Raw genomic sequence first — 15,509 nt, 5'->3', positions numbered from 1 at the left:
GTGCTTAAATAAAATTGTCTAGTGTGTAACATATTTTCTCAGCTGATTTTAAGCTCTGCATGGCAGTAATAGAGGTGTCTTGGAGTAGAGAAGCTTCAGCAGGCCTTGGCTGTAAGTAGACATGTATCGAAATGCATTTCTCTTCTGCCAAAAGTGGTGTTAAATTGGTGGCTGCTTTATCTGATTGAGTCAAAGGGATCCTCTCACGCTACATGTGAGCAAGGGTGTATGATATCTAGCTGGCATGATTTAATGGCCTTATAAAACTCTTCATGGAGAATACCCAGTGATGCTTCTGCACTGTGTTGACTGAGTGATAACACGCTTTCAGTTTATAAATAGCAGAGCAGGCAATCCTTAAAGTGTGCAAGCATGAGTCGGTGTTCAAAATGCCAGCGTTACCCTGACCTGCCTGGTACCAGAGCAGAGCACAGACATGCCTTGCTGTGTATGGACCCTGCTGGCGTTTTTTCCAGCCAGGAAAGGGCTTACAGAGAAGGTGGTGCCATGGCCTGGAGGGAAGGTCTGGCATGTCCAAATCGAGCAGCTCTAGTACTGCCAAGCTCATGGGCTCCAAAGCCCCATTCCTCCCCTCTCTGTCCCCTCAGATCTGCAAACTTTGGTTTAAAGTTAATGAGATTTTTAAACCTAGAGAATTTGGGACACTTTCTGTCTTGGTTTCTGCATCAATGAAGTTCACTCAGTGACTCACACTCTTTACTTCACACCCTAGAGGCTAGAAACTTTTTTTTCCAGAAGAACACATTCTCATGTAATTATTGAACTCCCAAAGCTCAGGGCTGAAAATAAACCCCAGCAAATGTGGCTAGACTCCCAAGGAAGTGACAAGCATGGCATGACTGTAATCTAGTGTAGTCTAGTCGTGCAGACTGTGAACAGCTATGGAGAGCACACAACCCTAGGGAAAACTGCTCTCCTGGGGTAAAACAACTCCTTGACACACTGCTAAGAGTGATTCTGCTTACATGGCCTTCCTGAGGCCTGCTCAGCCCTGACTGCGTGGTGTGGTTTATCCTCAATCTCAATCTTAATGCCAAAACAGTTCCTTTCAGAGTCACTTTACAGATAGTGCATTGCTGCTCCATTGGCAGAGATCAGTATCTTGTAAGCCATCTGTACTGTAAAAAACAATGCTATCTTGTCAGGGAGATGGTGAGAACGATATCCTACATGTTGTATATCTGCGATTTAGCAGCTCTGCATAGACATCCAGGAAAGACAGGTGCATAAAAAGCACAGCTAAAGGTGCATCAGGAACACACATATAGGAAGAAACCTCAGGAAGCAGGTAGATGTTGTTTGAGTAAATTAAGCAATTAGTCACCTTTCTTCTTTGCAGGTTCACTGCTCATTATTCCTTTCATTTGCAGTAAATCACAATTTTCATGTGTGTCTACCATGATCTGACCTACATTTTATGTAGAAGCCAGGAAAACATAAACCAGTTCTGCAAAGCGATATTCAGGGAAAGCAGAAGAACAGTGCATTAAAATTGCAGGTGCGTGGGGAGGAGAGACCACAGCTACTGCCTTGTAGGGACCACACGTTGTCTCATGCCTCATTCCTTTGCCAGAAGTATAACTCTCCTGCCTGGCAGAAATATCTGAGAGATGCCCAAAGGACATGAGGGGGGCAGAGGTCTGTGGCATCCCAGTAACTCCCAGCAGGTTCCAGACACCAGTTAGAAGGGCTAGTTGGATGAGAGCAGAAGCAAAGAGCCTTTACAGAGCCTAGGAGGGGACAGGAGATCCCTATAAGGAGAGGAAAAGAGAACTAGTAAAGACAGCTGTGGTAATTACCACTTCAGGGGTGATTTTCATTAACCTGCAAGATCTTCCTCTCAGCAGAGATCAGACAGGAAAGGGGAAAGTTAAGCTGTGCAAGGAGACCTGAGAGGGAGGAGAAGGGAGAAAGGGAGGACAGTGTCCTCTCAAGAGAGCCTGGGGGAGAAAAAGTAATGCCCTGAATCGGTCTGTGAATCCAGCAGTGAAGACAGACCCAGGGGCAAGGTATTTGTTAACTGTTTTCTTTTTAAAGTTTACAAAACATTAGTTTTTTAAATAGTTTATTCTTCATTAGCATAATTAAGAATACACAAGTCTAAACTCACTGAAAACAGAATTAACAAATTAGCAGGTGCAGGAATTTGGAAGCAAGAGGTTTTGGAAAACAGAGCTTGCAAATGTCGGCATTAAGTAGAGCAGTGAAATCGTGCCAAGCCTTATTTATGGATTTGTGCATTTCCTTTGCATAGGCCCACTCCTGCAGCCAGAGGAATACATCTCAATTTAAACATGAACCCCCTGCAGTTATACTGTAGCTGAGCCTAAAACTGAGAGCATACAAAATAAATCTCTTCTGAAGAAAAACTGACGAGCCTCACCTCAGATGTCTCTTGAAAGCCGACATAATCTTGAATGAACACTTAACTGAACAGGGAGGCAAACTGCAAAATTAAATCCAAAAGAAAATGGGAGAAAATTTTAGAATAACATCTCGAAAAAAGAAAATACAAAAAGAAAGCAGCAACATTAAGTTATACTGCAGACGAGAACTTGGGGAGGAACAAAAAAGCATCTTATGCCCATGTAAGAAGTTCCCCTTAGGAAGACCAAGGACTGATTTCCAAGATAATGTCCTGCAGAATTTTCAGCATGTGACACAGTAGCCCTGTGGAATATTTAAAATAAGGTGAGGAGCAGGTGTAGGCAGAGGCAAAACTCCTGCTGGGTTCTCTCCATACAGAAGGCAACAATAGGGCAGGGGAAGGGCATTTCACATCCCTCTAAAGGGTCTCAGTGACTCAGCTGCCCTGGAGGCATTCTGACTGCAGATAGCTCTGGCATTGCTTGTCTCAGTAGACACCAAAGGATCTGTTACGCTTATTAAGCTATACATATATACATATGTGTATTTCTGGGCAAATCTGGCCAATTATCACTTGCTATCATGAACAGATGAAGCAAGTCACTTCACTTCTGCTTGCTGTGGATTTCCTGTCCGTACAATGAGAGGGTGAGTGTTGTCTGTCCTTTAAAAAGTACTTTTAGATATGTGGCTGAAAAGCCATGTAAGAGATGAGTGTTATTCTTCTTGGTAGCCAAAGGGCACAATGTTAGTTTGCAAAGATTAAGAAATAACATGGTTACTCCTACAAATCTCTGACCCAAGTCTCTGACTTTGTAAGAATGATCTGGTAGTTGAATAAGCAAGTTTTAGGCCAGAGATATTATTCAGAAACCTTATTAGGACATTATTAGAAGCAAATATCTGTGTCCTATGTGTTTCTTTACTTAAAAGCAGTATAACAGTATTGTTCCTCTTCCATACCGCTTTATGTCTGTGTAGCATTTTTTTGTGTCTTTTATATTCACATGCTAAATCTTTTAGAGAACAACATTTTTCCGTTTTGAATTAATGTTTTTTTATCTCCTCTAGCCTTTCTGTGGGTCTTCTAAAACTGTCCAGTTTGCAGTTCTAGACTCTTTCCTGAACTATCTTAAAGAACTCAGATTTGGCTTTGCTTCTTTATTTTATCTGCAGACTATTCTGTTTATTATCATTGTCAAGAGAAGCTTCCTCCCACTTTCTATGAAGATTTCTCTTTCCTTTTTTCTGCATTTCTACCTCCCCATAAAATACCCTGCTTTACTGCACACCTGAGGCAGTCATTTTGTCAAGGGACTGTCTCAGCAGATGTGGCAGTGAAGGATGCAAGGGCCAGGCCTGACTTGTACAAAAACATGACCAAGAGAAACTGTGATTGCACTACCATTGCGATCTGTAACGCTTAATCTCCATCATTTTAAAACGGTACATTCAGCAAGACCTTTTGCTTGTAGAAATGTTTCGCCTTCTCAGCCCTACAACCATCTGGGTAGTTCAAACTACAGAATTTGCTGTACGAGCTGTGCCTGAACCAGCCAGGGTCCAACATGGGGAAGCGGCACAGCAGAGGGGACTGTGCCCTGCATCTGGTCCTAGTGAAGGTAATCCCCCCACGCTGAGTTGTGTGCATTCAAATCAGTCACCTGCTCTAAGTACTTCAAATATTTGGATTTTTCAGAATTTTCTTTCTCTGTCTGGAAGCCCCTAAGAAATCATTCTTTCTCCTGTGAAGGTTTTAGAAAGAAGAGGTGTCTGAAAGCTTGTTCCCTTTCCGCAGAGCTCAGGCACACAAGTGTCGCTGCCAGGCACTAGTACCCTCACGGGAGCAGGGCAGCTGCTCCTTGCCCATCGGGAGCTCTCTTTTTGGTTCCATTTGTGCAAATGACTGGGAAATGCAAGTGTTGTGCTCGCTGCCCTTGGGGCACAGATTCCTTGTGTTCCTGTCCCCTGTGTTCAGTAGCCACAGGGAATTTGGCTTTTAATCTCTCTGTATTTACCATAGTTTGTAAATGAACTCAGGGAAGCAGTATTCATGGGTCTTGCACTTTTTCATCTCCAAAAGGTGCTGCAGGTGAACATAGTATTGCCTAAACCAGTCTTTCTTTGCAATTGGGAGAGAGTTATGTGAAAATTGAGCACATGATTTTTACTCTTCTTTCCAAGAACCTCCAGTCTGGTTTGAATGACAAAATTAGGAACAAAACTAAAATGGAGCCAGAGCTGGAGTCACTCCTGCACAGTAACCCTGGACACTGTCAGCGTGGCGGCCTGCAGGTGACGGCTGCTGCATGCGCTGGATCTTGACTGTATTTTTACACAGGTGCCAATGAAAACAGTTCCAGCAGAGCTTGTTCAGAAATGGTAACTGATAACCATGAATAAATCCAACCATTCCTGAGACAAGAAACAGAGCCTAAACAACTGTCACTGTTAGTTATTGCTTGCTGCAACTGCCCTTTCCTCATCTCAGCAACTGTGCCGTAATCTTGTATTTTCCTTTTGCGACTGGGTAGTTTACTTGCACTTTCAGCCGGGCTGAGGCAGGTCATCGGCTCTCCTAGAGACGATGTTCACAGATTAACTTGTTGATTGAAGAAATGATTACAACGCTTGTTGCGTGAGGGTGGGAACAGGCAAAAAAAAATCTCTTCAATAAAATACAGCAGCTAGAGATTACAAGCAGCAGGCGCAAAAACAGTGGACATAGAGCAGAGAGATGATAATGATGCCATGCCACATTAGTGCTGCATTAGCAGATAAGACAACGGGGTGGCTTGCTTGACAGTATTTCTCAGTGTAGTTGACATCTCTTTTTTGTTATTACCTGGTGAAAAATGAGTAGATAGCCCATCTCAAAAGAATAGGGGACAGAGAAATGGTGTCAGACAGACAAAATAAGCTTTCTGTTCTGTCTGCATTTTCAAAGATACACACTGAATATATTCCAGGGCATTTTTTTTTTTAAACTCCTCACAATGGTACATTTTTATTTATTCACACCTATGTGATAGCTGTGTGGAAAGAAGTGGGAGAATTACACACTGTAAATACTTCATTGTAATAGTAGCTAAAAGCATGTACTGCAGTCATTGCATCACCAGGAAGTCATTTTAGTAGCCCAGAGTGATTTTTGTTGAGGTAATTCTGAAATACTCCAGGGATGGGTCAATACTCCCCCCACCCTCTGCCTCCCAAATGGGAGCTTTGTAATTGGCTCTGCACCAGACATTTTTTATGTCGTCCTTTCCATTAAGACATGCTGGAAACTGTGTGCTGCATTCGGGAGAGATGAAACCAAATCTGGGCTACCTAAACCCTGCAGAGACCGTGCTGGCAGAGCTGGAGATGCACAGATGTGACTTGCCCTGAACCCAGGGATGACTGTTGGCCCACATTCTGCGTGGCTGCTTAGTCTGTGTGCGAATCACAACAGCAAGGAGTAGAGATGTCCTAGTTATTATTGTCCAGAGGGTGCAGAGAGCACTCTGAAGTCAAATTTATCAGCAACTTCCCTGAAATCCAAACACTATACATGTGTGCATGGAACAAATTACTGTTTGATAAATTCAGGCAAGCTTGGTATTAGCTTTTGCTGTCACTTCTCAAGAAAGGGTACGGGTTTTTGTTTGAATTCACTTGCAGAGCGTAAGGCTGAGCAGCCCCATACCAGCATGCTCACAGGCTGTAACAGATTCTGGCTTAAGCTTACGTATCTAGGGCTTGTCCAGATAATATGAAGTGCCACGATTTCTTCCATGCAACTAAACAGAAACTAATGAAGCTAATGAAGGTTATAACACAAACTAGGTGTTTCTTAATACTGTTTCCTTGATGACTTTCACCCTGAAATGACACTAGCACATCCTGTTCAGGTAAGAGGCCTTAAGAGTCATGTGTGATGGAGGAGTAGGTAGCAAATACGCTGAGCTGAGCCAGGTGAGTGCAAATCTTTTTCCACCATGGCAAAGCAGAGTCTCCCAGAGAATTGTTTTCCCTTGTTTCCCTGATAAAACTCAGGCCTTTACTCAGCTGGATTAATTAAGCAGCCTGCCCACAAAATGTAGTGACTGTGTATCTACTGAAAAGTTGATACAGTGTGTATTTTAAAATACAGCTAAAATAAACAATGAAGAAGTTTCCCATTGAGGAGAAACTAACTTACTTAAGTCGCGGATATATAAAACGTAAATGTATGGACAACACCTTTTTGAAATACAGTTTTGCTGAAGAGAACATCAAGCTCAGCAGGTGGGAGATGGAGGACAGGGAACCACTGGGGGCAAAAGAGAGAATAATAACTTTTCTGGCTTTCTACAGGTGATCATTGGTAGCAGTGAATCAGTGGTAGCCCACCTCTGCAGCTCCATGGAAAAAAGCCTTTTGAGAACATCTTGGTCCTGTGAAAAAATGGTCTGCTCCTGTCCCCAGAGCTATGATGGACTCAGGTGCTGAAGCAGTAGGTTCAATAGAGAAACCTAGCAAGAACAGAAAAAAAATCATAGCTGGCCTGAAGAGGAGAGCAAGCAGTGTCACATGTCTCATCTTTTTAAATGGTTAGACTTATGAGTTATTCTTTATGGTCAGATCAATCCAGATATGAAGAAGGGCTCATGGTGCTGGCAAACTTGTCAGTTTTGTTTCCAACTACAGCAGTTAGATATAACAAATGCAAAAGTCTTTTCCTGCAAGTTTTCCTTACTTACATCTGCAGATGGGTATAGTTATCATGGACCTTTCCATCTCTCCAAAATTAAACCCTCCTTTTCATCCTGAATACCAGGCTTGGCTACCAGCTAGCTGGCTTTGATTCTACAGAGATATGGCGAGGTGGAGCCTTGCATCTACAACCCCCCCTGTAAAACTCATGGGATATTTCAGGCTGGTAGAGCTTGCCTTTCACAAAGGCCAGTTTCATTGTGTTCTTCTCTAGGTTCTTCTGCTCTAGTCATCACTAGAGCATGGGAGAGCCCTTCAGCTCCTCACCAAGACAACATGATTCACATCTGTTACATGCTGATTTTTAGGCTCTCCCCATGGGTTTAGGCTTATGTGGTAGAGTGTCATGATTTGTTATTTTTCTTTGAAATACAACTGTAGCTGTGCTCCTCTGCTTGAGGAGGCAAGGTCAAGCCAAGTGCTTTGCACATGGAATAGAATCAGAAGTGGTAAATTTTGCAATGCTCTTACTTCATGGGCAAGTTTGTGCTACATAGTCTTACAGGCTCTCAGTAAGTCTGTGTCCAGCAGAGAGAGCTTATTCATCTGGTAGAGAATTCAGCTGTACCAAGATTTCCATCCTCTAGCATTAGGCAGCCTTGTAGATGTCCTGGACTGACATGATTGAGCATCCTAAAGTCAGAAGACTGAAAACTGAGTTTGATTCCTGAATTTTAGTTAGGACCACTGATTGCTTAGAGAGGAACAGGTACTTTGTTAAGCCCAACAGTATCTCCAAGCATACTACATATGCGATATCTTTTGTAATGATATGTTTATATATACATATATATACACCCATATGCAGTTGGTCATGACTCATCAATTGATTATGCAGCGGAAGAGAATTATACCAAAGAGTTGGCCTTTCCAAATCAAACATATATATCTTCGATAATTGTCACCATCCCCAGGAAGTTAAGAATTGCAGCTGGGACTTGAGTCAAATTATGACATTTTGAGTTACTGGCAAAGAATTTTCTTTTGGCTTCTGTAAATTTATAATCTGAAGTTTGAGGTTGTCTTCTTTTACAAACACCTCTCAGATTAGAAGGTTACATGTGGTACCCCAGTGACTGTATGTATTCTTAACTACGCCTGAAGTGATGACGAGTGAAAAACGTTCTAAGAAGAATTTTTCTCTGCGTCTTCTAAGGACATACCCTCCAATGTGAATCATGAACGACTGCAGCCTTGCATTTTTATCACATACTCTATTAGTGCTCTCCTTTTCACTCATCTTGGGCAGTGAAACTAGATTACTCATTTCCAATTTTATTAGCTGTCAGTTTCTCATTTTTGTGTTGTACTGCAACCCTGCAAGTTTTGGAAAGCACTTCTTCCAGGGGAATGATATATCTTATATAACTTACGAGCTGAATATAAACTTCCTGAGATCATGGGGCCTTTGCTAAATGGAATTTACACAGCCATATACACCAGAAGGTCATTGCAATTTTATACTTTTAAAATATTTCTGAGGTTGTACATTTATTCAGTAGTAGGTCCTTTTGCATTTAAAGGCATTAGGAAAAATTTCTGCTTCTGACCAAAAGGGTGATGAGTGTGATGCAGAGATATCACGAGAAGCAGTGAGACTTAGGGTTGCAATCTGTTTCCTGCTGAACTCCATGGAAAAAGCAATTTTCTGAAACAAGAGGGTATCTTTGCAGAAGAAAAGGAACTGCAGAGTGTTACAAAGTCAGTTTTATTTCCTCAAAGTGTGGGAGGTATAAGTTCAGTCAGGCATTGTTAGTAAATAACATCTAGAGCACTTAAAAGAAGGATCCAATCACAAATTCAATTGGTCTGTTAACTACATGTAATATTATTTACCTAAGTGGCCCTTCTGGACTATTTCATAACTCAGGTTTATAACCTTCTTAAAAAAGATCAATATTACTGAGCCCGCAGCCTCTGAGCATGATGAAAGAGTCCGGCTGTTTTAGCAGTTATGGTCCATGATTTCTGGACCTGAAGTCCAGATTAGAAATGCAAAATGAGGAAATTCTCTCCCTGAAATACTAAAAAGAAAAAATAGCCTTGGAGAGAAGGATGGAGGGAAGCAGTGAAGATGGGTGGTAAGAGATCAATTCTTTTATTGGCCTGATACAACTAGAAAATACAGTCAGGTTTTCCAGCACATAAACCCTCTGCAGATCTGACAGAGAAGATGTAGTGACATTTAAAGCCACACACACAGTTTTGCCAACATGTGTCAGAGTGAATCTCCAGTAGGAGGGAACAACCAACCGCTCTATTTGCAACTTGGCAGATGGGGTGTTTTGTTGTCTGCTCTAATGTGTGATGTGAGTTGGCTGCTCGTACTGAGTCCCATCAAGTGGGAAAGGTAGCTCTTGTCTATTGATCCTGTGTTCAAGATCCAGAATTTGATTTGTTCCTCAGGTAGTCAGATGCTCACCTCAGCTGCGAGTGATGAGCTCCAATATCTAAATTCAATACCCCTACAAGTCTCTGCTTCCATTACACAGGGAGCTCAGCAATCAGGAGCAATGGTGCTTTTCTGCCTCTTAATCAGCATCATAAAAAATCAAATGATGATAAAAGCAAATAAAAGCCAGGAAGGTCCTACTTTATAATGGGCCTAGTGACTACATGGATGTAAACCGGCACTGGCTCCCACCCTTTCAGTTGTACTCGTCTCATTTCATACAGGTCATTCTGATTCCTGTGAGAGAGTGGCATGTGGGAGTATGTAGTGCACGCAAAGTGGGAAATGAGGGATGGTTCTACTGCTAACAGGTCCTAAAAAAAATAATTTAGTAGAAACTCGTGAAATTCTGAATGACAAAAGGCAGTGCTGCTGAGTGACCTTTGCCTGCCTATCTTCATTAACCACATCTCAAGCTAATGGCTACTATTCAGTGCAACTCCCCTGGCTCTTCTTTCTCCTTGCCCTCTCCTCACTGTTTCTTACACATTGCTCAGGCAGCCCTCCTGGCCTTTTCCCATGCTACCACACATCACTCTAGATTTTGTGCAGTTTTTCATAATGTTCTCTGACAAGAAACGTTAGAAAATAAAGCTAATTTTCATTCTTTCTGTTTGTTCCTCCTTGGTGCTGAAGCGATCTGTGGTTCACCTGGGCACGATACATCAGTGTGATGCACTGATCGTTTGGTATCAAGTCGTGATTCAGGGTGGGAGACACGGAAGGGTGTTGAGGACAGTGCAGTGTCTGTAGAGAGTGCTGACTTTAGATTTCTTACTGTTGGTGACATGTATAAAGGCACTTAGTTTTCAACAAAAGCCATTGTTTTCACCCCTCAACTGAAGTAATGCCATTCCCGTGTGATTGTAATGTGTTCATCCCAAGAGTCCAGTCCAAAAGCAGGCAGCAGGAGATCCCAGCAAACCCCACCTGTGGCAGCTGTGATGCCATTTCACTTGGCCTTATTGTTGCAGAGGATATGTCTGAACTGAGTGTTGGAAGATGCAGAGAAATTTTTACAGGGATAGAAAAAACATTCTGTGTTATTAGACAAAGTAATGTAGCTGTAAACCTTCCTTCCCCACACCAGACAAGCTGTTTCTGGCTACTTTTCAGGGGCTACAGCTCTCATTTCTGTGGCAGGTGACATAGAAGTGGTGTCAGGCTGAAATGGCTTGAAGATTTGGACTAAGTTCAGGAAGAAGTGCAACTCAGCTGGAGAGAGGTGGTAAGAGTGCAAACTGAGTAGAAAGTCCTCTTTCCCTTGTGTAGTTTGTTGTCTGGTTTTCTTAGTTTTTCTACACCTGTTTGTGCTGCAGATATCACCATTGCATTAGCCAGTCATCTGCAATCAGGCATAGACTGGAAAAAATTTTCCTTGCCCCAAATACTAACTGAAGTAGTGTAAAATGCCTCTCTGTGCAGAGAATTCATATGGAAAATGTGTGTTTTCAGGCCTTCTGCACAGATTTCAAAATTTTAGTGTGACTGTGCTTCTATTTTTGCTACCTTTCAGGTACTTTATTGTTTCTTCTCTCTAGGCATGTATGAATTGCCTACCCCTTTTCTTACCTGGATTTCATCAATATGTTTGTCATTTTGTAATTGTTAAGCAGGAGACAGTACCACTCTGGGACAAACAAGTGGTCTAGGGTCTACCAGCAATGTCTGTTTCTTTCACCAAGAGGTGCTGCCTCCAGAAGATTGGTGGTGTTGGGAAGTAATAACTAGAGAGCAGTAATCCTTGGGCTCTTCTTTTTTTTTATCCAGATGTTTGACTGCTGCTCTGCTACAGTTTTGTAAAAGAAAGACATCAGGTTTGGAAGGTCCATCTGTAATTCTACGGGATCTCAGGTTGAGGGGTGGCTCAACAGCTAAAGGTTTTGCTGAAATCTTCCATGTAATCCAGACAGGCATATATTTGTTTTGATACTGCATGCTATCATTTCCAAACCCAGTCAGCAACGTCTGTTTGTTAGGCTGTGCAGATGATGGCATGAGAAGAATTCAGGGCAAATGATTAATTTTGTGAGTCTTTCCTGTTTCGTTTTATTGCACTTTTTTATGTGCTTGAAATATTAACAAAGTGCTTTCTTGGACTGGGGTTGTACTGGGAGGTGAGATCTCACCGAGAAGTCAAGATATCTGAAGCTTTCCTTTCTTTCTATAAAATTGTTGGAAAGGAAAGGGATCCAATTCTGTCATGATGTTTCATAAGGTGACATTTGTTATAACTCATTGCAAATGTTATTCATCATCTACAAAACATTCAATTAAACTGAAGAGCAGTGAAAAATACCTGGTTCCATTTTAGCAGCTGCACTTGTCACCAGAATCCCTCAGGTTTTTTGGTGTCAGCAGATTTCCCCCTGGAGATCTCCCACAACTGCTGCTGCCCCCTGCTCCTGTGAGCTGGATTGTCACACGAGGACAAAATTTCCCTTCCCGATTGGGCTTATCCTTACTTTCTTAAAGATCTCTTTGGTCCTTACTTGTTATCACACTTGTTCTGCATCCTTTTGTGTCTTGTCAGTATTCAGTGGGAATTGGCTGGACCCCACAGGGATAACATTTTCAAAAACAACATTTGAAAAATGACTTGTGATCCTTGCTTCTTTTGAAAATCAGAGAAGTTGATTATGCATGCAGTTTATTGAGACTTCAAGCTCCTAAGTCATTCAAGATTGTTTCTTAGTCCTAAAAGCTTTAGTGGCATAACGTTTTCATAGAAAATAAGCCAATATATTTATGATGCTTTCTATTCAGATCATAGGTCCTTTTGCCTCTACCGCCTTCCTGTGTGTCTTCAGGTTGAAGCATATGTGCAGATCGCTGTAACTCTGCAAATAAAAGAAACAAAAACTTTTCTCATACTTGTAGGAAACCAGGATGCTAAGAGATTTTTGAGATGCCAAACTCGTTGTTACAGATCTCTGGCTCCCCAGGAAATTCGCAGATGTAACTTTGCTGTATGCTACAACCACCCACTATTTTGCAGTGTCAGCTGGGCTGGAGCTCAGATCCACCCACTCCCGCCGCACTGGGCCTGTTACACTGGAGCTGAAGGCAAAATGCAAATTGGCTCTGCTGAAGACGGTTGCCTTATGGCATGCAGTGGGATGGTAAAAACAGAACCTATGGCGTCTCACTCCTGGTTCGGCACCTGAACCACAAGATCCTCTTTCTCATTATCTCTTTATCAAAACCTCCTATTTTCCCTGGATAGGGCACTAAAATGGAACAAAACTCTGGCTAATTTGCTGCAGGAAACCATTGAGCTTTGGGCAAGGAGATGCAGTAAGTCATCCAATTAGCTGCAGCAGCTGGTCTCCCCTGGTCCCGATTTAATGTGGTTTATCGATGCCAGACAGAGGTAGATAATCATACTCTTTTTTTCCCTTACATGTGAATACCTGTCCAGCCCGTGTTTCCTGACGTCAGTCACCTGTTAGCTGTGGGAAGGAACAGCAATTCATTCAGTTTGCTACACTTGTTCCAGGGCAGGGTTTACTTCTTGTTTTCCTGGACCATAAACAACATCGCTGCCTCTGGAGAGCAAGGGCGGTGGCTTTCTACATCAGCCTGTCTTTAGGTCCTATTTATAAATGAGGAGAGTGAGAAAATATGTTTAAAAACATGCAAGCTTTAAAAATAAAACTGTGACCTAGTCAAAGAGTACACATTAAGGAAAAATAAAAACCTATTTTAAGAGATGGAAGCAGAGAATAAGCTGCAAAAATAATCAAAAGAAATCTTATTACTGTAAATAGGAGGGTGTAAATTAGTGGCTCCCATCACTGACAGTTCAGAGATGCTGAAGACATGGCTCAGCAGTGAAAAAGGAGGAAATTGAATAAAACAGGGTGGGAAATGAAGCAAAGGTGACAAATCCACCTATTTGCACATGCAATAGATACAAGATCATGCTTCTGACCAGATAAAAGAAATCAATGGCATAGTGTGTAAACCAGATTTAAAAATTTACTGAGTGTCTGTCATTCTGCATACCTCTTCTGAGTAGTAGTGTAACCTTTATTTTTCAGGTAGCCTTTTAATGTGGGGTTGCTCAGGGGTGTTACAGTCACTGTCTTGAGAATAAAACAGCTTGTAAAGGGATTGGAAGCTTTTGCCATGAGGGACCTTTGGAAATTGGTCCCCTGTGAGGAACAGATGGGGGTTGCTTGTCTGCTTTGTCACTTATGCATGCCTCTTCTTCCCCCATAGGTTGCCCGGTCACTATGAACAATGGCCCAGCTATACTACAAAAAAGTAAACTATTCACCGTACAGAGATCGGATCCCATTACAGATTGTGCGAGCGGAGGCAGAGCTCTCACTGGAAGAGAAGGCCTACCTCAGCGCTGTGGAGAAGGGGGACTATGCCAGTGTGAAACATGCCTTGCAAGAGGCAGAGATCTATTACAACATCAACATTAACTGTATGGATCCTCTTGGTCGCAGTGCCCTTTTAATAGCCATAGAGAATGAAAATCTGGAGATCATGGAGCTGCTTTTGAGCCACAGTGTGTATGTGGGAGATGCTCTGCTGTATGCAATACGGAAAGAGGTGGTGGGAGCTGTGGAACTGCTGCTGAATTACAGAAAGCCAAGTGGTGAGAAACAGGTTAGTTGAATGTTCCAGTTCAGTTTTAAGCTATTATCCTGCATTAGAAAAGTAGTACTGCACAGAGGGCTGCTGTGCAGGAGTCATAAAGTTTTTAATGTAGGCCCATTGCTTTAAGTGCCCAGAGTAGATGTGGGCAGTCCTGTTTGGATGATAACTTTCCAGTCTGAGCAAACATGTTCTACCTGACTTAAATACTCAGCATTTTCAGTTTCACTCAGTGTTCTTTTCAGTCTTACAGTGTTTGTGAACATACTGATTTATAGGTTGATTTATAGATGCGCACTTTGTAAAGGAATTTAGGACTGTCTGAAAGTATATTACAATCTATAAATATGAATTATTGCCATGCTGTTGTACTGCTATTAAGTGGAATTACTTTTCATAAGTAAATCCTGAAAACACACAAGCTTATAAATAACTGTAAGCAAGCAAACAGTCTGTTAGGTTTCAGTACTTAGCCGTAGTACAGACATATCATCTTGGTCTCCATCTCCAGAGAGCTCTAGTTCAGAAATGCTGAGGCAGTACATAACATTACCTCATGAGCTAAGCAGCTATATATCTGAGCAACGAACAACTATGACTTGTAGGAAGGATCCTTAGCTACAAAGCCATCAGTAAGTTACATAAGGATCTTTTGTGAAAAACCACAAAGTCTGATTCCTGTCACTTCAAGTGTCACATATCACACTGTCCGTAACTTTTTTCATTTGCAAGTACTGCTGCCAGTAACTAGAATAGTTTATCTGCATTACTGACTACTGGCAATTTTTGCAAGTTCACTGCTTAGAAAGGAACATTAAAAACTTGAATAATCCTTGATATATCAACCCTCATTTTGAAGTCTACTTGAACACATCCCTCTGTGTGTGAAAAAAGAAAACGATTAATACCAGTCAATCATAGAAGAAAATGTTTTCAATGGATAGGTCCTTTAGTACATAGTTTTTCAATACTAATTTTATGTAGCCGAAGCAAACAATAAAAATCAACCCTGACAACATGCAGGAGTGTTCAGCTGAATACTTAGATAAAGCAGCATTCTGCATGCTGTAGCAATGTGATTCAAATGTGTGGTTTAAGCACTAGAGATGAAGACTCTCTTCTATCAGACCTAAAAATGGAAATACTAGCACTAGCTTTTAGTCTGACAAAATATAAATAACAAAATATGAACCATACATGGAGAATGAGGCTTTTTTTTCTTGGTCTTTTAGAAAGTTTGACCATCCTATAGGCCAACAGGACAGAAAGTACAATAGAAGAAAAGGGTTTTTTCAGTAGCATGAGGAACTGCCAGTAATTA

The 15,509-nt window shown here is 41.7% G+C and overlaps 1 protein-coding gene across 1 annotated transcript in view; it reads left to right on the top strand.

Annotated features, from left to right (window-relative positions):
- The first annotated feature begins 13,805 nt into the window (after nucleotides 1–13,805).
- The window catches only part of TRPC5 (transient receptor potential cation channel subfamily C member 5), a 73,033-nt gene continuing 71,329 nt past the window's right edge, over nucleotides 13,806–15,509 (top strand). Inside the window, exon 1 of the mRNA XM_026848695.1 lies at nucleotides 13,806–14,200. Within this exon, the coding sequence (XP_026704496.1) occupies nucleotides 13,823–14,200 (378 nt within the window). The 5' untranslated portion in view covers nucleotides 13,806–13,822. The remainder of the gene's footprint in view (nucleotides 14,201–15,509) is intronic.

Source organism: Athene cunicularia, assembly GCF_003259725.1.
Source record: "Athene cunicularia isolate RWA chromosome 4 unlocalized genomic scaffold, athCun1 chr4_part3, whole genome shotgun sequence".
In the NCBI taxonomy this organism is placed as follows: Eukaryota; Metazoa; Chordata; class Aves; order Strigiformes; family Strigidae; genus Athene; species Athene cunicularia.
Note: the sequence above shows the minus strand (reverse complement) of the source record. Positions and strands in the feature narration are given on the sequence as shown.